General features: G+C 50.0%; 10 protein-coding genes across 10 annotated transcripts; 4 read left to right on the forward strand and 6 right to left on the reverse strand.

The window, feature by feature from the left end:
- Positions 1 to 403: 403 nt before the first annotated feature.
- Positions 404 to 1,942, reverse strand: ASPSYDRAFT_907892 (GIG1 family protein). Its single transcript, XM_040852384.1, has 4 exons — positions 1,404 to 1,942; positions 1,157 to 1,351; positions 875 to 1,062; positions 404 to 788 (listed from the first exon to the last, which is right to left on the reverse strand). Exons 1-4 carry the CDS (start codon positions 1,642 to 1,644, stop codon positions 600 to 602), a joined length of 813 nt encoding a protein of 270 aa, XP_040703666.1. The 5' UTR covers positions 1,645 to 1,942; the 3' UTR covers positions 404 to 599.
- Positions 1,943 to 2,241: 299 nt separating this feature from the next.
- On the reverse strand, positions 2,242 to 2,999 carry ASPSYDRAFT_88756 (uncharacterized protein; the record flags this gene model as incomplete). The annotated part of the gene is made up of 2 exons (XM_040852057.1): positions 2,242 to 2,883; positions 2,949 to 2,999. 2 exons carry the CDS (start codon positions 2,997 to 2,999, stop codon positions 2,242 to 2,244), a joined length of 693 nt encoding a protein of 230 aa, XP_040703667.1.
- A 266-nt stretch (positions 3,000 to 3,265) lies between these two features.
- On the forward strand, positions 3,266 to 4,662 carry ssuA (RNA polymerase II subunit A C-terminal domain phosphatase). The gene is made up of 2 exons (XM_040850939.1): positions 3,266 to 3,354; positions 3,553 to 4,662. The coding sequence occupies exon 2, from the start codon at positions 3,697 to 3,699 to the stop codon at positions 4,555 to 4,557; it is 861 nt and encodes a 286-aa protein (XP_040703668.1). The 5' UTR covers positions 3,266 to 3,354; positions 3,553 to 3,696; the 3' UTR covers positions 4,558 to 4,662.
- A 107-nt stretch (positions 4,663 to 4,769) lies between these two features.
- Positions 4,770 to 7,885, reverse strand: ASPSYDRAFT_148680 (putative DNA excision repair protein (Rad26L); the record flags this gene model as incomplete). The annotated part of the gene is made up of 2 exons (XM_040841828.1): positions 4,770 to 7,717; positions 7,774 to 7,885. 2 exons carry the CDS (start codon positions 7,883 to 7,885, stop codon positions 4,770 to 4,772), a joined length of 3,060 nt encoding a protein of 1,019 aa, XP_040703669.1.
- A 444-nt stretch (positions 7,886 to 8,329) lies between these two features.
- ASPSYDRAFT_88759 (exosome non-catalytic core subunit SKI6) lies at positions 8,330 to 9,204 on the forward strand (the record flags this gene model as incomplete). The annotated part of the gene is made up of 2 exons (XM_040852058.1): positions 8,330 to 8,628; positions 8,706 to 9,204. 2 exons carry the CDS (start codon positions 8,330 to 8,332, stop codon positions 9,202 to 9,204), a joined length of 798 nt encoding a protein of 265 aa, XP_040703670.1.
- Positions 9,205 to 10,055: 851 nt separating this feature from the next.
- Positions 10,056 to 10,895, forward strand: ASPSYDRAFT_57378 (high-affinity Cu transporter CTR3; the record flags this gene model as incomplete). Its single annotated transcript, XM_040849360.1, has 4 exons — positions 10,056 to 10,121; positions 10,177 to 10,207; positions 10,275 to 10,743; positions 10,859 to 10,895. The coding sequence occupies 4 exons, from the start codon at positions 10,056 to 10,058 to the stop codon at positions 10,893 to 10,895; spliced, it is 603 nt and encodes a 200-aa protein (XP_040703671.1).
- A 501-nt stretch (positions 10,896 to 11,396) lies between these two features.
- On the forward strand, positions 11,397 to 12,106 carry ASPSYDRAFT_44263 (uncharacterized protein). The gene has a single exon (XM_040846819.1). It carries the CDS (start codon positions 11,474 to 11,476, stop codon positions 11,774 to 11,776), a length of 303 nt encoding a protein of 100 aa, XP_040703672.1. The 5' UTR covers positions 11,397 to 11,473; the 3' UTR covers positions 11,777 to 12,106.
- A 433-nt stretch (positions 12,107 to 12,539) lies between these two features.
- Positions 12,540 to 13,534, reverse strand: cyp4 (peptidyl-prolyl cis-trans isomerase; the record flags this gene model as incomplete). The annotated part of the gene is made up of 4 exons (XM_040841979.1): positions 12,540 to 12,735; positions 12,798 to 12,919; positions 13,006 to 13,181; positions 13,354 to 13,534. 4 exons carry the CDS (start codon positions 13,532 to 13,534, stop codon positions 12,540 to 12,542), a joined length of 675 nt encoding a protein of 224 aa, XP_040703673.1.
- Positions 13,535 to 14,543: 1,009 nt separating this feature from the next.
- ASPSYDRAFT_149344 (putative cell polarity protein) lies at positions 14,544 to 17,393 on the reverse strand (the record flags this gene model as incomplete). Its single annotated transcript, XM_040841896.1, has 3 exons — positions 14,544 to 14,948; positions 15,014 to 16,072; positions 16,131 to 17,393. The coding sequence occupies 3 exons, from the start codon at positions 17,391 to 17,393 to the stop codon at positions 14,544 to 14,546; spliced, it is 2,727 nt and encodes a 908-aa protein (XP_040703674.1).
- Positions 17,394 to 19,536: 2,143 nt separating this feature from the next.
- Positions 19,537 to 23,076, reverse strand: hmg1 (HMG-CoA reductase; the record flags this gene model as incomplete). Its single annotated transcript, XM_040841884.1, has 4 exons — positions 19,537 to 19,876; positions 19,948 to 22,256; positions 22,309 to 22,674; positions 22,735 to 23,076. The coding sequence occupies 4 exons, from the start codon at positions 23,074 to 23,076 to the stop codon at positions 19,537 to 19,539; spliced, it is 3,357 nt and encodes a 1,118-aa protein (XP_040703675.1).
- Positions 23,077 to 24,449: the final 1,373 nt, after the last annotated feature.

A 24,449-nucleotide genomic window follows, 5' to 3' on the forward strand; every position in this document is an offset into this window, starting at 1 on the left:
ATATAAGGCATAGAAAAGAACGGCCGTAGCGGGGATGGTCCTAGAAACTGGAGGGGGAGAGGGTGGAGGAGGCGGAGTTGAGGAAAAACGAGGAGGGGAAGCGAAAATGACGTTGGGAGCGACGATGACGGAACTTACTGGCGAGCGACGACCGACGGCGGATATGCGCAACGGGGAGCTTGGGCATGCTGGCTACAATGTTCTTCATCTCTATGTAGAGGTCGCTTGGGCAGGAGTGTCTAGGATTTATTTCATTCTATCTTAAACGTCGCAGGAAGAGACAGAAGATGAAGTCACTTGCGCACCGCCGTTTGGGGGTGCCGTCGCTTTATGTATGCCTGTTTGCCCACTCGACGATCCCCACCCGCCACCATTCCCTGACGCAAAACAGGTGATGTGATGGCTCAGAGTCCTTCCAGAACAAGACACAAATCCATTTATAATTTCCTTTTGTTGTCACCCGATTCTCGTCAGTCGGCGGGGGCCACATCGCTTGGCAGCTGTGGGGGGCTTTGCATGAGAGTTTTCGTAGCCATAGTCATACTGTCGAATCAACACAGCGTCTCAGACCGTGATTAATATTACTCCCAGGGGTATGATTAGCTATCTTCAGCGGGGAAATGCTCAACATCCAAGGAGGAGCAGCTCAGACCCCCTCTTATCGACCAGGGCACGTCTGCGCCTGTGATCTCCTCGACAAAGGCGGAGTCCGGATTGTGTAGCATGACATGGAAATGTTCAACAGCATGCACCGACTTGAGCGACCTCCAGTTTTTGAACCATACAACCTGCAAATACGAAAAGACACGCCGTCAGTTACGACACCTCCACTGATATCGTGCATGCAACATCTGCCATGCAGTATCCTACGTACCTGGCCTGGTCCCATCCGCGAGCAGAATACCCGTTTCACAAAGTCGTCAATCTCCTGTCTTGCGCGAGGTGTCAAGTCGTCTGTTGCTGGATCATCTTCTAGATCAAACTTTGTCCAGACTACTAAGTGAACAATGCCATCGGCCAGCCCATATGGCCAGTCATTGTACAAGATTCGCATATCCTCTGCTTCCACACGCCCTCACGGTCAGCTCATCCCAGTCCAGCCCAAATATCGGACACGATTGAGCGAATGCCAAATCTACAGGGATCCATCACAAACCTTCGTACTCAAAGGGTTGACCTCTAGGTTTCAGATCGTCAGCAGTTCCTTCCCCCCAACGAAGTCGTTCCTTAACCACAAATCGCATTATAGACCCATACTGGGCAATAATCTGTTCCTTGTACTCTAGGTATTTTCTCAGGTCACTAGGTAGGCGTTGGAATTGATCGATTTGGTTGTTCTCTAAAGAACAGCAAATGGAGAGTTAGAGCCAGCGTATAGGTCTAGAGTGACCATGTCTACATACCGACTATCTGTCGCACATATTCCCAGCCTTGTCTTTGATACCGTTCGTCGGGTGTCGAGAGAATACCAATATTCTTCTCTGGCTGGTTCTTCAGGAAACTGGGACACTCGACCGTCCAGCGAGCCGGAGCGACATTGACATTCCAATATGGAATGTCACCAGTCGGAGATCGAAGAGAAGTGCTCAGCCGCCTCGGAAGCTCGCTGTCAACAGCCGTTAGGGTGGCAATTGTGTTAGACATGGCGTGGTCAGTGTGATACGCGCCGTCACTGGAAAGACGACATGAGGTATGGGGGAGGAATGAGAAAAGCAGTTTAGACGGTGAGGTTTATAAATCAAGGGATTCACCGGTGCGTCGTCGTAGGAGCGTGATTGGATCTTTTGGGCTGTCCACCTAAGCTGGTCAACGGGCGGAGGGCCTTGCCGGTCCCAGACCCGCACTCAGACATTTCGAGAAGGGATTGACGCGCCACTCATCAATAATAATGAGAGCATCGAGATGACGCCTGGTGGGGAGCTATCGCATTTAGCAAACAGCCCATCGTCAAGAGCAGTGGCTGTTTGGCAAGCAAATAAGGATGATGCAATTTATATAGATAACCTTGCTGCCTATCCACCATGTGGCGCCACCTGCATTAGTCGACCGTTAACCAAGTCTTGTCTGTCGCAAGTTCGTCCCGCAACCACTCGCAGGGTCTGCTATGAAACAACATGGGCAACTGTCGGCCACATGTTTCTCTTGGCTGGATGTCCTCGTTCAACCAAGTCTACGGTGTACGTCCGCTATACACTGTATCCATGCCTCCTGTATCCCCGGCACTAAACTCTAAAGCCTAAGTCAAGGAAGACTAGCTATCTCAGGCCCATCGGATCGAACAATCAATACACCGGCCGAAATTAGTTCTCGCATCGTTTCCTCCCATCCGGACGGCACCACGCACGCGGTCGCATTTTGCACGACATGGCTCCTAAACCCTGCTTTCGCGGCGTCAAGGGCCGTGTATTTGACGCAGACATCCCCCGCAACCCCGACAACGAAAACATCCGTCACGCCTCTATCAGTTAAAAAAGCTCTCAGATTGGCATTTACAGACACTATTGCGGGATCCTGGTTTCCGAAAGCATCTGCAAAGGCCGAGTACATCTCAACGCGCGAGTCCATGCCTTTCTGTACGAATAGTTCAATATTGGTAGTGTCGAGCTCAGGGATGATGTCAGCCCCCGATGTTTGTTGAACGCAGTGCACGGGCCAGAGTGTCTGCTGTTTGGTCTCCGCCTCTTTCCCCGAAGCAGGATTGGTCATTGTAATGCGACTCTTGAAGGGACGGTTGTTAGGCGATGGGTGGTTGGTCGCGAACGAAATATGGCTCTGGGGATGATAATCTTGAGAGGCAACACGAACAGCAAACCCGGGGTGTGCTAAGAGTAGGTTTATTGTGGGGGCTAAATCGCGGGCACCTTGGACGGCGAGCGAACCGTTCTATATTAGAAATGCAGCATAGTCAGTACAAGGAAAGCCGGACAACAGGCGTAGGTAGAGTCTACCGGCGGACAAAAGTCCTCTTGCATGTCCACTACTATCAGGGCGGCTTTCATTTTGACGGTCGATCGCTGGATTTTGCCAAACGAAAACGGATAGGGTTATTGGCCAAAAGCAATGAGAATCTTCAGAGGCTTCGACGTGCTAGTGCGAAAGACAACGGTGTCTTGTCGCTAAAGTTGATTCTCTCAGTGATCATTATTCATTGCCCTGGGAGCTCGAAAACAAACTAAGACAAAAATAGCCTAGACGGTTTGCTGACTCAGCAGTCGTGACACAAAACTCCCACCCACCAGCAACAAAACTTCCCTCAGTGTCTTCACTCGCTCACATTGGGGCTGCGGCCCTTGCTTTTGACCTTGTTCTACACCGTAGTTTTCATCTTTCCCTATCATGATAGGCATCTCAAAGGTAGGCAGTGCTTGATTTCTTTTTCTCTAAACACAATTACATGATGATTCCTTATATATTGGAGCTGTCCTAGCTCACCATGCGGACAACCTTTTTACTTACGCTTTTCATCTTTCTGAACGTTACCACTTTGTTTACTTGCACTGGAATTCTCATCTTCTATTGATGTAGCATTGCTAATTCTGTGTAATCTTTTAGGGACCACCAAGCAAACGTATTTTCAGACCTCCTTAGATCACAGCGAGAGAATTTTTTTACTACCAACACACTCATCTTAATATTCATATCCATCTTGATCCCGCTTGTCTCCCTTTAGCCTCTCATAAGTACCTACTCAACAAGATGGCCTTTGATCCTCGACTAGCCGGTGTTGCGGCTCAGGGCCATGCAACACCTCCAGCCCCTCCCGAGACAGCTCCAACTCCAGCCGCAGCCGCAACCACAGATGGTAGTGCTACAAACTCGACGGAGCAAACAGCTGGGGACTCATACAAGCTTCGCTTTTGCACCGTATGTGCATCAAATCAGAACCGCTCAATGGAGGCACACCTCCGTCTATCTACCGCAGCGTCGCCTTTCCCAGTAATCTCCTTTGGAACGGGCTCCCTAGTCCGCCTACCAGGCCCCTCTATCACCCAACCTAATGTCTATAACTTCAACGCAACCTCTTACTCCCAAATGTACGATGAGCTCCTCTCCAAGGACGAGCGCCTGTACCGAAATAACGGTATCCTAAACATGCTCGACCGCAATCGCAACGTGAAATGGGGACCTGAGCGTTTCCAGGACTGGGTACCCGGGTTACCGCGGGTAGACCATGTTTCCAAGGGCGACAAGGGCGCACTTGGAACTGAAGGAGGGATAGTAGACATCATCATCACCTGCGAGGAGCGATGCTGGGATGCCGTCGTCGACGATCTCATGAACAAAGGCTCTTCTCTGAACCGTCCTGTGCATGTGTTCAATGTGGATATCAAGGATAACCACGAAGAGGCCCTTGTAGGCGGAAAGGCTATACTGGAACTAGCCACGCGCCTGAACGAAACTGCTGTCCAAGAACAAACAGCGCTTGGCGCAGAGGGGTGGGAAAACGGAACCGGTGAAGCTCGGAGAAGTTTTGATGAGAAAGTACCTGAGATCCTTGGTTCATGGCAGGAGAAGTGGCCGAACTTGCCGGCTTTATGGACTTTGGCTTGGTTATAGTACTTATTGATAGGGTCTAAGTGCTCAGCCTTGACCCCTTGTACGAACATTAATAATAATGGATATGAATGAATCAACTTCCAAAAATTTAGGTCACATTCCCACGCTTTAAATGCTAATGCTATTATTACAATGTAGTCGTCAGTCATGTTCCGTCATTATAGTAAAACAACCAAAATGCGATGTCGCAATACGGACTAGACAATCGATCATCACGTCGAACCTTCAGAAGACCGTTCAAGGAGCTTCAGCCGCCGCTCCCTATACCAACGATCCAAGCATGCCCGCCGTTCAGCCTGAGTCATACCCTCCACAAGAAGCGCAAACTCAGTAGCATTCGGAAACCCAAATCGCCTCGCCATGCTGCAAAATTGGCGTTTCATAACGTCCTCGGGCGGGTGGTATTTGAACCGAATTGGGCGTCCGTCTTTCTGGAACGCGGGGGACATCATACCGGCACATTCCTCTTGTTCCCCGCAGAAGACTTGGATGTTGGCTACGTCGTCATCAGCCAGCTGGGCGTGACGACTTAGTCGCTCTTCGATCTTGGAGGAGCCGATGACTTCGTTGTTGAGATGGGTGTATTCGACACCGGCACCGGCTAGGATGGCTTGGACGGGGTCGTGCTTTGTCGGCGTTGAGGTGGACTGTTTTGGGGAGGTCTTTTCATCGTCACCGCAGATTTTAGCCGCAAGTTGGCTCATAACCTCATCGTCTGCGTCTGTGTTTCTGCTTCGACGGTCATCTTCGGAGTTTGTGTATTCCACCTCCAGATCTACGTCCATGACCTGCACGCCAGCTTTGCTTTCTGCGACGTTCGTCTTGTTGACAATGTCACGTAGCACGATATTGTCGTTTTGATACTCGAAGATGTTTTGGAGTCCGAAAATCTCGCCCTTCTTGTCTTTCTTTTCTTGGACACCCTTAAAGTACCGGCGCTCAGAGCTTGCATTGTAGCCAATGTTTGCTTGCTGTTGTTTGTATATCTGTCTAGCATAAACAATCTCCTCGATGGTGCCGGCTGAAATCAGCCGGAAAACCTCCACGTTCCGCGTCTGACCGATTCGATATGCCCGATCCTGGGCTTGCAGATCGTATGATGGGTTCCAGTTAGGATCGACTATGACAACCTTGTTCGCCGATGTGATATTCAGGCCGACACCGCCGGACCGCGTTGAGATTAGGAAGACAAATTGTCGTGGGTCAGAATTGAACTGGTCGACAACTTTGGCTCGGTCCTCGTAAGTCATCGACCCATCTAAGTAGCTGACATTGTAACTTGTATGGTTGAAGAGCATTTGTAGCATCTTCAGAAGTCGAACGCTGTGTGAGAAAACGAGAACCTTGTCGCCATTCCCATGCCACCATTTTAAAAGCCTTCTAAGGACTTTCCATTTACCGCAAAATTCAGCATCAGCGTAGTTTAAAATCGAATCTCTTGTACGGTAAAGCTTCTCCCATTGATTCGGTACCGCGATCTCCAACATCTCCTTGTCTTTTTCCTGCTTTTCGAAGCTATCCGTACTCTGTGGAATTAGGATAGCTAGATGGTTGCTCAGCTTTTGCAGGATTTGTATGGCTGGAAACACATAATTCTGCCAACGGATACCAGAGGGTAGATACTGTTGACAGCACCAGCCGGCCTTCTTTCCGGAGCCGCAATCGCACTTATTCGAGGATGACTTGATATAAGTGATGATATCACTGTTTAACAAATTTTCATATGCTTCTGCTTGGGTATCGGTTAGAGGACAGAACACTACACGATCGACTTTTTTCGGAAGTTGGTCGGCAATCAAAGTCTTCATTCGACGAAGAAAGAACTGCGGCAGTAAGTTCTCAACAAGTTTTTTGGCAGTTAAACGAGCCCTTCTTAGTTCCTGCACCGTAGCATCGTGGGATTGACCGACTTTCAGCGGCTCCGAAACCTTGCTTTTCCAGGTGGTCACAGGTCCCAGTCTCCCGGGATTGGTCCAATTCAACAAGGTCCAGAGCTCTTCGTACTTATTTTGGATAGCGGTGCCTGTCAACCCAATCCGACACAGAGCGTTGATGTCGTTCATCGCTTTCGTCGTCTCGGAGCTTCTCTCCTTGATTATATGGCATTCGTCGGCAATAACACAGTCCCAGTCGACCATATTCACGGAATCCTTATTATGCAGGTATGTGCCGTACGTTGTGATCAAGATTTCGACGCGACCAGACTTTGCTGCGTAAAGCGCAAGATCCTTGTTCTCTCCGTGATAGGCGTCCACATGCCACCAACCCCAGCGAGAGAGCTCGGACTTCCAGTTTTCAATCAAGGTACCAGGGCAAATAATGAGTGTCCGGGGATACCACTGGTTTCCCTCACTTCTCCGCATTTTCCTCATCCTCTTATCATCTCGTTCATCTCCCGTTTTGCCGTATGCCGCGGTAAGAAATGCGATCACTTGGACAGTTTTACCTAGACCCATATCATCCCCAAGTAGTCCACCTTTCTGGTATACAAACAACTGATGCAGAAACTCGGCGCCGTCTATCTGGTACGGACGAAGCCACTGGGCGATGGGTGCCGGAATGAGTCCTAGGGAGTAGGATAGGGTTATATCCTTGTATTCACCGCAAGGATTGATATCTTTGAACACCGGTTTCTCTCGAAGATGCTCCAATCGCTCATCATCGGAGAAGTACACATGGTCGTAGTCGGGAGGCAGCTTCAATCCGGAGTCCTTTAGGTGCTCCAGCCGCCGGTCAAATTGAAGCCGACGCTTTTGCAGGTAGTCGGGGAGCGTATGTTCCATTAACTCATCCTCCGACGACACCTCTTCTCCATAATTCCGCATATATTTTGGTCGAATGCCCTTAGGCTCCTTCTTTGGTACTCGACCGACGATCGCGTCCTTAGCTGGCACCTTGCTCGGCTGTTTCTTCTGCACGCCTATAGAGCTTCGTTTTCGCTTGCGGGATTTACGATTCTTAAACTCCTTGTAGATAGCTTCACCTTCGTTAAAAGTGCCGTCATCGCTGCTATTCCCGTCGGTAGTATCGTCCACCGGAATTTTTTGGTCTGGAGGGGTCGGTCTGGAGCCTGGGAGAGTTACTGCGGGCGTAGAGCAGAGAGGTCGGGGAGAAGCATTTTCACGTTTGGGGGTCGCTTTTTCGGATTTGATAGGAGGGTCTGAACACGGATTTCTGTTAGCTTGTCAAAGAGTCAATAGAAGCTAAAGGACATACGGGCGTGATGAGTGAGAGCATTGTCTCTTATCGGACGCGTCACGTTTAGATCGTCGTCGGAAGAGTCGACTGTGATCGCGCCGAGGTCGTCTAGATCGTGGGCGGACACCATATTTAGCTACATATTCATGACCATATATCAACGGTCGAGTGGGTAGTAGAATGAAGAAGGTCGCTATTTGTGAGTGGTATGCAGGTGGAATGGTGGCCGAGGAATGCGGAGAGGCGATAAGTTGATAAGAAGCTGCTGAGGTCAAATTAAATTTGTCGCCGAAAAGTTGAACTGCCTGCAGTTCTTCCACTCTTTGAATTCCGCGACTTGCTAGCTACCATTTACACCATATCAATAAGTGATATCGAAGTCATAATTAGAATCTTCTTCATTGGGCCTATCTGCGCAATCTCAGCCATTAACAATTACCCAGGCTCGTCCAGAAATACCAGCGATTCGGAGTGCGGGGAACAGCCATTCCAAATCATTACGATTGAACCGAAACCCGCTTGATTCTCATTTTAAACCAAGTTGATGGGCGGATATTGACCGATTCTGGACATAATGCCTCTCGACACCTCTACGACATATCCTCTCACGAAACTGCGCCTTGACGGCCGGCGATGGAACGAGCTCCGGCTGATTCAGGCACAAATCTCTACGAACCCCGCTAGCTCTGGGTCTTCCTACCTGGCGATGGGGAATACAACTATTCTATGTTCCGTACATGGGCCTGCGGAAGGGCGACGAGGCGATGCGACCGGTGGTGCTGCGGGATCCTCAGGCGCAGTGGTGGAAGTCGATGTGAACATCGCAGGATTTGCAAGCGTTGACCGAAAAAGGCGGGCAGGCGGAAGTGACAGGTAAGACAAAGACATGCGCGCATACTATTTGGTGCTCGGTTCTTTGACCGTTTGCTAATTATATTATTTCTGACTAGGCAATCCGGCCGCATTGCCTCGACCTTGCGCTCCGCTTTTCAATCACATCTTCACACATATCTTTACCCCCACAGTACAATCAGTATTCACGTCTCTGTCTTGTCAGTGGATGGATCACTTCTCGCCGCAGCGGTCAACGCCTGTACGCTGGCCCTTGTGGATGCCGGGATACCAATGCCTGGTCTGTTGTGCGGATGTACAGCCGGCATGAGTGGCAGTGCCTCTACGCCAAGAGATCCAATGGACGACACCTTAGATCCTTTATTGGATGGTTCATTGCCGGAAGAGCAGGAGCTCCCGTTCCTCACTGTTGCAACGACGTCGGTGCCGGCTGTGATGACGGATGGAGAAGAGGATGACATGAAGGTATCAATGTTGACAATGGACTCCAAAGTCCATCATACATACATCGAGACGATGCTAGCAGTGGGGGTAGACGGGTGTAAGCAGATTCGCGAGATTCTTGATGGGGTCATCAAAGGATCGAGCCAAAGGTGATGTGGCTCCATAACTTTTTTTGTCTTCATTTTCCCAATTTCCAATTGCCAAGGCCTTAAATGTACAAGACGCAAGCATGTTACTCCAGATATCAATGATCAGCGTCGGGTGTCTCATTTGAAAACAGAAATAAACTCCACCTAAGCCTGTAGTGGTTACAGAGTTGTCGGATATGGGAGGGAGGTTCAGCGGATGACTTTCTGCCTCTGGCTCTGGTAAGGACGACAGCCGGCCATTTGTGTCATGCGATAAAGAAAACCATATTCATTGCCAGTGGACCACTGCCTTGCAAGTTCCCCTCGTGGGCCAGCACTTTAGCTCCAGAAAATGTGCTCAATCTTGCGCACGGGTGGTGCTACCCGATTGGCTTATCTTGTAGCCCGGTCCATCCTATCCGCGCCCCCATTGCCTTATACCTCGCACACTGACCAGGCTGCCTGCGCACCTGTCTCGCCAGTGCTTCACAACCTTTCCTGCCATTGTATTTATTTTTTCCAAGAGGCGCAGGATATCCACACCTCGACTCGGATCAAATTAAATCAGCCCACGCCGGACAACAAGCCAAGACTGCTAATGCGCGTATTTGAGTCACTTTGAGAGTCTGAACTTGAATTTGATAGACGAGGTAGGCTATTGCTGCATTTGGCTGTCAATTGTGGCACGGTGGACTTGCATATATGTAACCACGACTCTCCCGTTATTGTTTTCTTCCTCCTTTCTCCCTGCTCCTCTGTTCAAGTCATAAAATTGCCATCTTGCCGACTCCGGTTACTGAACAGGCCTTGTGCTGATAACCATCTCTTCCAGCGATAGCGCAACCCCAGCATAACATAGACATGGATCACGGCAGCATGGATATGGATATGGGTGGAATGGACATGGGCGGTGGTGACGGCGGTGCCCAATGCGTTGTCTCGGTACTTAATCTTTGACCCTAATGAGAGAAACTCTGCAAGCTAATTTGTTATTCAGATGCTATGGAATTGGAACACTATCGATGCTTGTACGAATCTCACTGATCCAAACTAGCCCATACATATTCAACCAAAACAAACTAACGAACGGTACAGGCTTCCTCGCTAGTAGTTGGCACATCAGATCGCGCGGCATGTTCGCAGGCTCCTGCATCGGCGTCATCTGCCTCGTCATCGCCCTCGAATTTTTACGCCGCATTGCCCGCGAATACGACGCCTTTATCGTCCATCGCGCGCAAATGCGAGCCCAGTACCTGACACCAGCACAAAATTCTGCGGCTTTATCCTCGTCAGATAGCGCCGATGCATCTGGGATACAAAAGTCCACAGCAACAGGGGGCGCCACATGCCCACCGGCAGCATCATCCAAACCGATACGCGTCCGTCCAAACCTAATCGAACAACTCATCCGCGCCTTGTTACATATGCTGCAGTTTGCGGTTGCGTATTTCGTCATGTTGCTTGCCATGTACTTCAACGGGTATATCATCATTTGCATCTTTATTGGGGCGTTCCTAGGCTCGTTTATCTTCTCATGGGAGTATATCGGTGGCAGATCGAAAGAGTACGTTGCATACCGTTTTTTTTATCCCAACTATTTTCTCCAATTTTGGACTCTCGAGCCCGATAGAGGGAAGACGAGTCAAGGACTGTCACTAACCACGTAACGAACTGAACAGAAACGACGCGACGGCCGTTACTAAATGCTGCGGTTGATATTGATTCTTCCCGACATTAGGCTTTATAAGTCATGAGATTTCCGAGCATAATTGTCCTTGCTAGTTAGAGAGTGGCCAGCTAAAGTACATAGTATCTAGTCATAATGAAACCAGTGAACTACGGATCATTTTCTGCAGGCCTTTACATACTTACACTGTTGTACGACAATAATCCGAAGATGCTATTGCCAGCAAATCTCGCAATTGCGTACTATTAGGCCTGAGATTCGCTTGTCTTGTTTCCCGCTGCCCGGACATCGTCAGTATCCGAAGTCACGCCGAGGCTATCTTACTTCTAGCGGTCTTCTAGAATCACCGCACATCATTCCTGCTGTCTCCAGACACCCGGGACTGAACCCTGCAAATGTTTAATACCACTTGTTTTATGCCTTACAGGGTTACTCAATATGCGCTGGCTTAGCGCAGTATCCCTGTTGGCCCGGCCCTTGGGTGCGGCTGCCGGAACGGTTTAAGTCATGGAGTACCCCAATAATGGGCGAAAATGCGGGTAGGCATGGAGACCGTTCATAGTTCGGGTAACATTCTTACTTGAACTTCTGGCATCAGATTCTTGATATGGGCCATCAAACTATAAAAACCTTTTACAAGAGGGCTTTCACTACAAGTTCCTTAGTTCGCACCACCAAGCTCTGGAATCTGGCCGCAGGCAGGCTACAACAGAGCCCCGCCGTCCAAAGATCGAATTATAATCGCGTCTTTTCACCAGATGGTCGCCAAATGACATTAGGGGCTTGTGGTAAAACCTTCAAGCTCCGGAATATGGCCGCCGGCAAACTAAAGCAGACACTGGAGGAAAAAACAAGTCCCGCCGGACCCGTGGTCTTCGACTCCAGGAACGGATGGGCCAGATATTATTGACGTTGGTGTCAAAGAATTTGATCAGTTTTTGGGACCCCGTCAATGCGCAGTTGTTTGATACTTTTTCTGCCATCAAACCGATGCTGAGAACTTGGCGTCTTTTGTCAGAATTGGACTATTCTTAAACATAGCAACGGCGGGCTTTAACATTCGAGAGTGCCATCATAAAAACGTCCCTGATGTTGCTGCTATCATTGCTATCACCGCTATACGGACTAAGTACGCGTAGCCCGAACGAGCTGCATACGGGTCCGGAACCGGAGGGTGTGTGTTTGCATGGTAAGAAGTTTTACATCATCCAATTGAGCACCGATCTTTGGTCCACTATCTTAAGCAAGAGCAAGCAATAGAGTTCTTCATGGAGGCCGCTCGAAGATTTGTTCCCGCTACGTGTTCCCTTGATGGGAAGTCGGGATAATTATCTGTTAGGGCTGTGAAAGGAGGGGCAGCAGTAGAATTGCCCCACCATACAAAGCGGGGTTCCCCAGTTGCCTGGACTTTTTTTCTTGAATTTCTTCATTCAGACACCTTTCCTACCTGCATTTATTTCGAGATGATTGTACAACGGAATGTTTTCGACGTGTATAGTTTAGTTATGTAAACGTTATATATTACACGAGGTGGTAAAAGGGCTTGTTTGTGTCATGATCACCTCAGGGCGCATTCTCTCTGACAGCGACAGCCAGCTGACACATATCGCCAGCTCAAATCTGTGCTGTTAGGCAACCCAATGTCCGGCTCGGACATTCAAAACTCAAGATATCTATTTAGTCTCAACCTCACCACAGTCAACAATTGTGGGCCTGAACTTAGATTTAACTGCACCGGACGAGCTGCCGAGAGCCTCGATCTCCTTGACGATCTTGTAGGAATCAGTATCAGCAACTTCACCGAAAACGACGTGGTTTCCGTCAAGCCATGAAGTCACGACGGTGGTAATAAAGAACTGGGAGCCATTTCTAGGATTGACATTAGCAATTTGTCCATCGTAGGCTAGTCTGCTATAGCACAAAAAACGTACGTATTGGGCCCGGCGTTGGCCATAGAAAGAATTCCAGGCTTGGTGTGCTTGAGCTGAAAGTTCTCATCGGCAAATTGTTCGCCCAACTTTGGACTATCGTATATAGATTTGCCGCCAGTGCCCTAATAATGAGATATCCACGGTTAGAATCATTCAAAATTGCTTTAGAAACAGGTAACATCTTTGGTTACCAGATGCGAGTACTAACATTACCACGGGTGAAATCACCACCCTGCAGCATGAAATTGGGAATGATACGGTGGAAGGGAGACCCCTTGTAGCTATAGCCCTTTTCATTTTTACCAGAGGCTAGTGCGCGGAAGTTTTTGGCAGTCCTTGGAACGACGTCGTCAAAGAGGTTAAAGACGATGCGGCCCGTCTTGCCTATAACCCGGCAGGATGACAGTTAGTCATGAACAATTGGTGATTGGAGCGGATTCGGTAGTAGATAATGGGGCGATTGGCATTGGAACAACAAACAGAGGGGCGAGTATAGTCCATAGCTCACGCAAAGGACCTAGAACGAGGGGTAAATCACGGCCGGGCGTATACATACTTGCGTTTTGGGATTCATATTCAACGTCAAAGAACACCTGAGAACCCATGGCCGCAGATGATTGAGAGAATGGTCGGAGGGAGAGGAAGGGGGAGCGTGTGCAATTGAGCACAGAGGGGAGGGGTCGAGCAGAGAAGGAGCAAGGTGGGGTCACCATTGACTTGAGGCTGCGGGCGAACATAGTTGCTAGAGGGGCAGGAGCCGGGTCGATTCGGTGGTTGGCGGTCTGTGCATCCGTGCATTCCGTTAGTCCAAACTCGCCGAACATGCAGCTCCAAAGGACAGTCCCCGTCCCAAAAAAGAGTACTCCCAGGAAGGCCGACAGCAAGATAAACAGCCTGATGGGCGTAGAAATCGGTGCCTCGATGGATTGTCGCAGAGGATACTCACATTAAACGATCACGAGTCGATCGGAGGCAAGGAGACTGAGACACCTGTAAATAATTGGAGACGCTGCGAAAGCGGGAAATTTCCAGTCAAACTGAGAATCGTCTGGTACAGAAAGAAATCGATAATAACGCAACGTATATTGTTGTACAGTATAAGTACAGACCAAGGAGATAAAAGCTGGGTTGGAGCCGGGAAGCAACGCGAAAGCTGAGTTTCCGGCGTGGGCTCCGTTGGCTTTTGTAGCTTCCGTGGAGCTTAAACACGTGACACCCCGTTCCGACGGGATCGATAGTAGACTTCCTTTGCCGGGCCGAGCCCCAAATCTGAGACAGATATCTGAGACATCTGGAGTATAGGATAAGACAATAAGTATATGCGTGAGAATATATAAGTCTAGATGCACGAAGAGAAAGAAACCCGACGGAGCCAAGCCATCACAATTATGGTGGTTAACAAACCGAAGATATGAGATATAAGAACGCTAAATAAAAAAAAAAAAAGTATAGAATCAAGGGCGTTCAACAGAATAAAAATACAGCACGTGAAGCTAAATGGGGGAATAAATCGAAGTAAAAGGGTCGTAATCCACCAAGTCTAACTATTCGTTCCACATAGTTGCTCATTTCATGCATGATCAATGCAAAATTTTTGAAACCGCGAGATCGAGCAGTCAACGTCAACATCCTTGGAAAATGAAAAAGGAATGGTTGAGGCAGAGAAAAAGAAAAAGAAAATAAGACAAATATAAACATGTACGAGCCGTAAATATGACCGCGGGTTATATCCCGGTAGAACCGCATCTACCGGAAGTCGTCGTGTTCGGTATCATCGTGGTCCGTCGAATCCAACCGTTGGACAAGTTCCTTTGTCTCGCGCGCAATTTCGAAGGCAATGGGCGGCAATTGATTGGCGACTGAACGGAGCTGCCCAAGATCGGCTGCCCCTTCGCTCTCCGCAGCTGCGCCAACGAGGCGGCTTCTTTGGTATTCGAGTGTTTCAATGCTAGTGCCAGCACGTTGTCGAAGAGCCGAGTTTGTGTCCGGTCGAGTGATAAGATGCTCTGTAGATGATGACACATTTGTGACTATTGAAGCGATAGCCGAGACATGGGTGCGGATAGTGGTCATGCTTTCCTCGCCACGGATGCTAGCAACCAGAGATTGGATTGATTGGACTAATCCGTCGGCTTGGTCCTCCACGTAGTACTATAATTGAGAATGTCAGCAACTGTAAATAGGATGATCAAGGTCCAAAAGTACTTATTACTCACCTTCAGCTCCTGAAGCTCATGGTTTTCTTGTTCCACGGGATAATCATGATTCGTACTCACGCCGTTGGGTTGGCTCTCTGACTCAGGTGGAGGGCTCATGGCGCTATAAACAGAGTTGTGACTCAACCTGCTATGGCTGGGCGCTACGCTAAAGTAGTCAGGCGATTTCAATTGTGCAAACTGCTCTTCATCATCGTTCAACTCATCTGCTGGCGTTGGCCTGATCTTTACTATGCGGACAAGTTCAATAACGGCAGTCGACAAGTGAGAAGCAGCCGCATCCAGGAGGGAAATCGGAGAAAGACCGCCTGAACTGGCGAAATTCTTCGCGGCGGTTATCAAATTGTTCGCAGTCGCAGAAACTTTGCGCGTGGCTTTCGTGCATTCAGTAGATTCAGGATGTTGAGCGAGCTGGACATCTTGCAAAATACCGCGGATGGCTTTCACAACGGGATTAACTTGGGGCATAACATGCTGGTGGCCATCCGTTCGTGCAATGCGAAGGAGCTCATCGACAGAAATCTGGAACTTTGTGACATGGACGTCTTTGATAAGTCCATCATCTTGCAGGAATTCGTTGTTTTTGGCCACGGTGTTGACGTCGATACGAAGCTCTGAGATGCCAACAGTAGATGCGCGGAGGTGCCGCAGCTGTGCTTTTGCTTTGGCGTGACGTTCTCTCCAAAATTGGATTTCCTCTTCCAGTTTATGGACTTGATGAGATAATTGTTCCTCATGCTCCAGCCTTGAGTGACTCTGCTCCGACAGCTCCCTCATCTCCATTAAGAAGCCTGCTGCCTCCCGCCGAACCTCTGCTGTCAATTGTTGTTGCTCGCGCAGTTCAGTTTGCAGCTTCTGGTGTTTAACCTCGAGGCCAGCGAACTGAGCCTGCAGTTCAGAATCCCCGCCTTCTTGTCTTGAGCTTTCCATTGCCGCGTGTTCTGCTCGAACCTTTTCAAGTTCAAACTGCAACGAGCTGTTCAGGTCTTCTGCCTTATGGATTTTGTTCTCAAGCTCATACTTGATATCATCCCATTCTTGCCGTTCAGCGTTGCTTATCTGCGTAAATTGTGAGAAAAAGAGTGAGGTAATGAAGGATCATCAAGTGAACGCCTACCTGTGACTTATCCTGATCTTCTTGGTACCTCGCGATCTCCTCCTCTTTCGCTTTAAGCAGCTCCTCAAGCTTATCAACTTCTTCGCGGCCCCCCTGGGATTTGGTAATTTCCTCGTCCTTGGTTTTGAGTAACTCTTCGAGTTTGCTGACCTTGTCTTGCAGTGTTGATACTTGTGATTGCGTATCTGCTAACAATTTCCTATCACCATCGCCAATCGTTGTTGCAGTTCCACGTCTACTGCGTAGGAATGAATCAAGAGCAAAGGCGTCACTCCGAGAATCGTAGTCGTCTTCGGTGCCAGCGGCATCATCATCATCTTCCACCATGGTACTTTTGTTAGGGACAATGGTATTACTTTGGAAGGACTTGGGCATTGGACCTTCTCCATTCATGCCAGATGTTGTGCTGCTAAGAGACATCTTCCGTGGAGGGTACATGGGACTCCCAGGAGGGCCACCAGAGGGGTAACCCCTTCCCATTCGGGGCGGACCTCGTGATTGGGAGCGCCGAGCGCCCGGGGGTGGAGGGTAACCCCCAGGGCCATACCCATTTGGTGGCGGACGGCCACGCATGCTAGGCGCAGGGCTAGCGCGGCGAGACTCCTTCTCGGGGAACTGAGGGAATCGCCGCTCTAGTTCATTAAAGACGTCGGCAGCGAGGTCCCTAAAGCGCTGGTGTTGAAGCGAGGCGAGCTTTTGACGCGCTTGGTTGCGCTTCTCGTGGAAATCGCCTCGCGGAGGTAGAAATGGAGGAACTTCAGGGCGAGGCGGCCGATTAGGAGACGGCATAGCCTGCTGCCGCCGGAGTAACTCGTCGTAGACATCTGTGCTGAGTTCATGAAACTGAGTTGGCGACAGCCGGAGCAGTTTATCCTGGGCTTTGCTTGACTTTTTGCCTCGGTCGTCCCGATAACTCGAGAAAAGAAACCTTCTTAAGGCGGAATAATGTTGGGCTAGAATCTCCTCTACCTGCCGTTGCCGCCTGCTGCGGTTGTCTCCCAAAGTGCCATCACTGGATCGCGCAGCAACGGAGTTTGGCGGAGATGGGTTTCCCGAGTCACTCAACTGCGACGACGACGACCCATTGGGAAGACCGGCACTATTGGGCGGATTCGGCACGCCGGAGGTAGGAGGTGTCGCCAGGTTGCTGCGATTTGAGAAGGTCGGCGAGAAAGGCGCATCCGACTTCTGATATTGATTAAGGCCCGACCAGTCACTTCCGTCTACGGAGACGGGCGACATGGTCCCTGATTGACCATTCATGGATCCAAGAAACAATGACCAATATATTATTTCCCTTGCGACAACTGTGTGCTAGCAAAGTGTTGTTCAATCCACCCAATCGGTCGTGTTGTTACTCGTATACATCCAGACTTGCGAGGGATAAGGGCGGTATCGGGGGAGGAACGGCGATTACGGGAAAGAAATGCGGCACCGTCGAAAAACGAAGGATTCCCGTCGTATTTGATAGTAAAGAGCGAGAGCCGTCCAAGAATTATACAACGAGGGATGCAAATTCCAGCCTAAAAAGGGAGAAGATAGACAGCGAATGGTAAGGAGGCTGCAAGCGAAGCGAATGGGCCGTTGTGGATGGCGAGGGAGGAATGAGAGACCGCCGATACGGACAAACACCAAAGTAACCGATGAATGAAGAGAAAAAGAGAAGGGGAAAAAAAAAGAAGAATAAAACAAATAAAGGATCACAACCGGCCAGACCGTCGGAGGATGAACGATCCAAAGTCCCAAGGAGTGGAGGACAGACGGGGCCGCGGGAGACTCTGAGGGGGCGAGATCTCAGAGGAAACGAGACGAGGAGCTGGAGAAAGAAAGAATCCCCGATCTCTGTCACACTGTCACCTCAGCACAATTGACAGACAAAAAGCGAGAAGGGACAACTCTTCATCAAGAAAGGGGATCAGCATTCATTATTGCCATTATTTCCTTGAAATTAACCACCATCATCCCCAGTCCCCCAACGAATCAGTGGCTTCAAAAAGGGGCGGAACTTGGAAGCCTTTGATACTGGCGAGTCACTTACCACACTGACCACTGGCACCAAGGGCAAGTTCCCTCGAATTGACATCAATTTAAGATTATTTACATTCCAGTCTGACCTCCTATAAATATCTAAATACAATTGCTGCTGAATTGTTTGTCCTCCTCTTCGTTTTCACGCCGTCCATACACCGGGGTTGTGTGACAGCCGCTGAGAACCTTGAAGTTCAACATGGCAGTCAATTCATCAGGGCACTTTCGTGGCGCCAACATCCACCGGGCGCCCCAGACCAGTGAACCACCGACTCTGAGTTTTGGAGACCGTCCAATTAGTGTGGAACTTAGTCCCTTGTCGTCGCCGATGTGGCGGTGCTCACCGACTGGGAGTGGGATGCCTAGAACTGTTTTCCTCAACTCCAACCCCGGGACGAACGTACGGAGTAGACCACAGGCCTCTAGGGCCACGAGGGGGACATGAGGGAGATAAGCCTCCCTTTTAATATGCGGAAATATTTGTCTGTCCGGAGACTGAGAGTGTTGAAAGATCTTGGGGATCGTTGTCACGAGCTGGGTTTCCTGGAAGCAGGAGCACAAAACAAGAATATTAAATTCACCCTCCAAGGAAAATGATTTGCATCTCGCGAAATCTCGCCCCAGCGGCTCGTTTATTCTAAGCGGCCACCGCCGGCCAGACTCTGCTTTCCATCCCTTTTGGGGCCACCGCTCCACTAGCTACTTGCTATGGTTAGTTCAGGAGTCTGAGCGAAAAGAATCATCCTTTTTAGACGCTTCATAATTACTCCGGATAACGGAGTCTCAAGTCTCAAGCCTCGACCTCAGTCGTTTGGTATTGTGGGTTTAAAATCATTATTCACATTGTTTGGCTGAACTACAGTATATGCAGGTGCTCGGCTAATATGCAAATTCCCTTTTTATGATACCGGGAGTATTAGAATCCGTCAACGCGGATGTAATTTGGTCGAGGTTTTGGATTAGTATGTATAGTTTAGGTGTATATTCATACATTGGGATATTCGAATCTTTTTTCAAATATTTTCCGACGAGCATCAGCTCAGTCGCTCTTGCTGCCCTGGAAGGACCGATCGCTCGCATCCTTTGCGTTTTGATGGTATTTGCTGTCCAGGTGATTCCTGCGGCGTTCTATAATACCCAGACTCCAGTATATTTACTTCCCAAAAAGAATTAATCGTGGCCATGCTCTTGACTGACGATCGCCAAAAAACCCACGTGTAATCAAGAGCTCAGAGAATGTATTCCGGGGTCGAAAGGAGGGCCGGTACCGAGAGCAAATAGCTCAAGATTGGGCGTCAGAGGCAAGCCTAATGGTATCGTATTCTATCGTAGAGGTTGAGACGGAGAAAGCTGTGCCCCCTCCAATGAATCTTAATGTCTATTTAGAAGACGTCATGGACAGTCCGCGCGTAGCACCAACAGCTGCTGAAACTGGGGTCGCTGATCGAGTGGGAGCAGCACTGCGGTTGTGGGCCATGTGCGCTCGGACAAGGTGTCCAGCGGCCAGTGCGGAGCACAAACTCAGTTCACCAGCAAGCACGGCGGCTGCCACAATACGAGCTAGCTGGCGTGCGTTGTCACCTGGGTTGGTAGGATGAGAGCCACGAACGCCGAGGAAATCAAGCATGGCAGACTGAGCTTCAAGAATAGTGCCGCCACCGATGGTGCCGACTTCGATCGAAGGCATAGATACGGCAATCTGTAGATTGCCATTGGAGCTGCAGGAAATTGTTAGCATGTGATTCAAACCAGAGAGATTTTTAGGCCCAAGAGGGCAGCGTGTACTTACTTCTTCATGGTCGTGATGCAGCTGCTACTTTCGACGTTCTGCGCAGGATCTTGGCCAGTTGCGAGGAAGATTGCAGTGACAATGTTGGACGCATGAGCATTGAATCCGCCCAAACTGCCCGCCATCGCACTTCCAATCAAGTTCTTGCTCGTGTTCAACTCCACCAGAGCATCCACATCACTCTTGAGCACATTGCGGACGACCTCGCCAGGAATGATGGCCTCTGCCACGACCGATTTTCCGCGACCATCAATCCAATTGAGAGCAGCTGCCTTCTTGTCGGTACAGAAGTTACCAGACACAGAGATGGTGGCCATGTCATCAAACCCACACTCCGTTGCCATGATATTTAGTGCTTTTTCGACGCCCTTCGAGATCATGTTCATGCCCATGGCGTCACCAGTAGTAGTCTTGAACCGAATGTACAAGTACGTACCGGCAAGAGCAGTTTTCATGTGCTGTAATCGGGCAAAGCGGCTAGTAGAGTTGAATGCAGTTGTCATGATGTTCCTACCTTCGTCGGAGTCGAGCCAAACCTTAGCTGCTGCTGCTCGCGCAAGTGTAGGGAAACCGACACAAGGACCGCGGGTCATGCCATCACCGGTCAAGACAGTTACTGCACCACCGCCGGCGTTGATAGCCTTAGCGCCACGACTAGCACTAGCCACCAAGACACCCTCGGTAGTGGCCATGGGAATGAAATAGCTTTGGCCGTCGATGGTGAGAGGTCCAGCAACTCCTAAGGGCAATGGCAGGTTACCAATGACATTCTCGCAGCATGCACCGTGAACAAGGCCATAATTGTAATCTTTGTAAGGCAGCTTGGAGGCCTCCAAGGAGCTCGTGACTGCCGACGTTGCCGGCGTCCTTGACACAACAGCCCTTCTAATTTTGACCGCCCGCGTAAAGGCATCGACCCGGCTCATAAGGTCCTCGTTCTCCAGAGACTTCTCCAGAGCGTATCCAGGGAGTTTTCCACGCAAGGAGAGTTCGATCAGCTCCTCATCTCTGAGATAAGCTGCCTTTTTCGCTTTGAGCATCGCCTCGCACTCTTCCAGGCTCCTTTTGGGGCCAGGAGGGTTCAAGTCGACTTTCGGGTAGACCTTTGGCTTGACAGGCTCCTTAGGTGCGGCAGATTGTGGTTCCTTGATGCTCCACCTTGCAGCGTTGAAGAGATAACCATTCAAAACTATACTCAAGGTTAACGCAGCAATGATCCACTTGCTAATGACCGGGTCCTCAATGCTCTTCAAGAGGCCGTCGATGACACGACCACCAACAGCGTCCAGGAGCTGGTCGGTGTATTCGATCTCAAGAGACTGGCTCTCTCCAAGCTTTGCATAATGTACAGAAGGGTATTCGTGCTTATACTTGATAGGTGGTACAACCGTCACAATAGTCTCCATCTTCTGACTCTTGGCTTCGACGTAGATTGTATCAAGACCGTTCTCAGCAACCTTGAAAGGATCGATTGGCGTGGGAGCAAACACGTTGCGGATAGGGGTCAAGCTCGTCGAATTCCGGAAAGGAATTGTGGACATATTAACCACATTGACCAGCACAAAACCTCCAACCATGAGAATCTTGAATCGGCGCACATTGTTCGACTTGATTTTCCGCCCAAAGACGCTGGTGTCATCGGAACTGCCATTGTCTGATCCTGAACCAAACCAATCATTGCTTGAGGCGACATTTTCCGCAACACGCTGAGTGATGCCGTCTTCCTCCAGGGCCTTACGGAGCGCAACATGGCGCCTAATGCGTGTGATTTCAAGCTTGATGCAGAGGATAGTCGTGTAGAAAGTGAAAAGCAAAAGGCAGTCGAAGAAAAGAATCCAAGCAGCGAGGAAGCAAAACTGCCTCAAGCCACCTTGGACTCCAGACGCAGCTCCGGCAATAAGGATCGCAATTTCGATACAGTAATCTCTTACGATTTCGAACCCCTGCTCTTTGATCGCAATCTGAATTGAGTCTTGGATAGAGCTAGGAGTTGACGTGGCTGGGCCTTGACGCTTCTTGTCCACCGAGGCATTAAGGACGGCTCTGGTGAGAATGATCGGTTTTTCGAAACCAATTGTCACAACAAGGAACGGAAGGCCTTCCGATAAAAGAAGCACGTTGATAGGGACACCGAATTTTGTTGTAACGAGAAGGCCAAACAGAAAGGCGAAAATGCCGGAGAAAAGTACTGTGGTTGCCAGCCAGAATTTCGACCCCAACCGTTTCATGGAGAAGAAGAGAGATGCAAAACTGAGATGCATCGCAAGGTAGCCCAAGGTCATGATCACAATGTCAATTGTCTCGGCGTGCTGTGTGTTTATCAGCGAATGACACCTGCAAGGATACTCGTATGATAAATACCTTGATCAGATCAACAAAGGAAGTCCACGCATCTGCGAGCCAGAACCTAACCGATCCACGCGGCCCACTAACTGGGCCCCGGGTAGCACGTATGATCCATTGTTTCTGTTCCCCTTCCTCGCCCTCAATCGTCGGGTCAGGAAGTTCTTGAACCGCATTCAGGAATTGAGGGACCTGGCCAAATGGGAGAGTGAAGACAAGAGACGAGTCGTGGGAGAACGGGGAGAAGAGGTTGGGAGTATGCGGAAGTCGCTGAGCAGAGGTGTTGGTGGGCACTGTGATAGTGTCGGCAACGGGTGCGGACGACTCTGCTTTCGACACGGAATCCGGAAAGATCAAGGTCATCAAAGCGAGGTGCTGAGCAGCCTGGCAGTCATTGGTGATTAGAACCAAAAGCGCGTTCCGAATACTTTGGGGATTCCTTACCTCGTACCCCTCCTGTGTCGTCGATTCCTCGACTTGCCATTTCCAGTACGTATCTTCTCCTAACCGGAGGCTTCGACTTCCAAGGAGGAGCGAGTCAACATCAACCTGGCCCGCGGCATGTTTGGGGTTCCTGAACGAGTCGAACAGACTTCCCTCGAGAAGGCCAACATAGGTTGTACTCGCAAGAAGGGCGATCACGACAATTGTGTGAATGGGATGGATGCACGCGCGACGAGAGATGGACTGCAGACGACCGGTAACTTGACGCTTCAGCCACGAAGGCTCGGGTTCGCTGCCTCCATCTGTTTCTGGGAATTTCCTCCGAATCAATGTAGAAGCCATGATGGAAGGAGGCGGTGTGAGCGAAGTACGGAGGTACCTCAGTACCTAGGTAGAAGTGCTGATGCGGACGGGCCACTGAGCGAAAGACCCTATCCGATATGCTCAATTCACGGAGGCCGTGTTGGGTGGTGGGCCGAAAGCAACTTAAGTATGTTTTCCGGGGTCTAATACCATAAGGCGAGGAAAGAGGAGACTATTTGTGCTGTGGCCAACGGACTTCAAAAGACCTGAGAATTTTTGCCGTTAGTGAATAATTCCCCCCAATGGCCAGCCACTAGCAGGGCGCGCGCGGAGACGATCACGAAGAAGCGGCGGACGCAACTAGCAATGGGGAGTAAGGAGCCGTTGTGCTGGCTGGAGGCGTACCTTTAGAACGCAGCAGTGTGCAAGACGTCGGTGAAGGACCGGAGTAACAAGGATTCAGCGAAATCCAATTGTCCCGAGCCGATTCCCAACAGAGCTGGTCCTTTCGGATTGTACACTGAGGCCAGTTGAGTCGTCACGACAGCCACCGAACCCCTGAAGATGGACTCGACAAAAATGGCACCGCCTGAGCCACCCGTGACCCTTGGAAACGAGTCTCGAAAGAAAAATTGTGTTAGGTAAGCCGGCGAATTTTGCCGCCTACACAAAGTTTCCTGTTCGGGTGGTCCGACTGAGCGGGAGCTGGAGTTGAGACGACAGCCAATCAGGGACCGTTCTGGGAGCCACTATTGTCTGGGATGGAAAGAGAAAGGCGGACGATGGGAGGTCTTGAGATGGCCAGTCCAAGGTTGAAAAGGACAGTCCAGGGGGTGTATTTCAGGGAAGGAAGGAAAAAGGAAAGAAAGAAAGTGCCACCAGAAAGGGGGGATTGGGGGGAATAAAAAAGCTGGCAGACTCAAAAAGCTGGTAACCGGGACTCGCCCACTCCAGACCAAAGCAGGCTAAGTGGGAATCCGAACCGACGGGCCACAGCTGTACCCCCAGCAGTAGCACTGAAGATCGTCGCGCCCAAAACGTCAATCGCCAGTGATCCCGGAAGGTGTGTGCGCTTCTTATGTCGCTGACTCTCTCGATGACGGGGTTTGTACGGCCGTGGACTTGGTGATGGATGGCATGCTATCAATTGATGGTTTACGCAGCTCAACTTCCGCTGAAGTCTTAGATAGAGCGGAGTAAGTACTCGGGGTCGAGAATACTCCGGCAAAACAGCGAACTAGAACACCTTTGTTTTATCTATTTAAGAGCCCCAAAACGAAGGGAAAGCCAAAGCCCGTCATCAATCGGGGTTGCCTTTCTGGTCATGACCGTGTCTTGAAGTTCGTGGCTGCTGACTCTTGGGCGCCCGTTACATGAAAGGGCCAATTGAAACCGGGGATCGCCCAAAATGG

The sequence above is a fragment of the Aspergillus sydowii genome, assembly GCF_001890705.1.
Source record: "Aspergillus sydowii CBS 593.65 unplaced genomic scaffold ASPSYscaffold_4, whole genome shotgun sequence".
In the NCBI taxonomy this organism is placed as follows: domain Eukaryota; kingdom Fungi; phylum Ascomycota; class Eurotiomycetes; order Eurotiales; family Aspergillaceae; genus Aspergillus; species Aspergillus sydowii.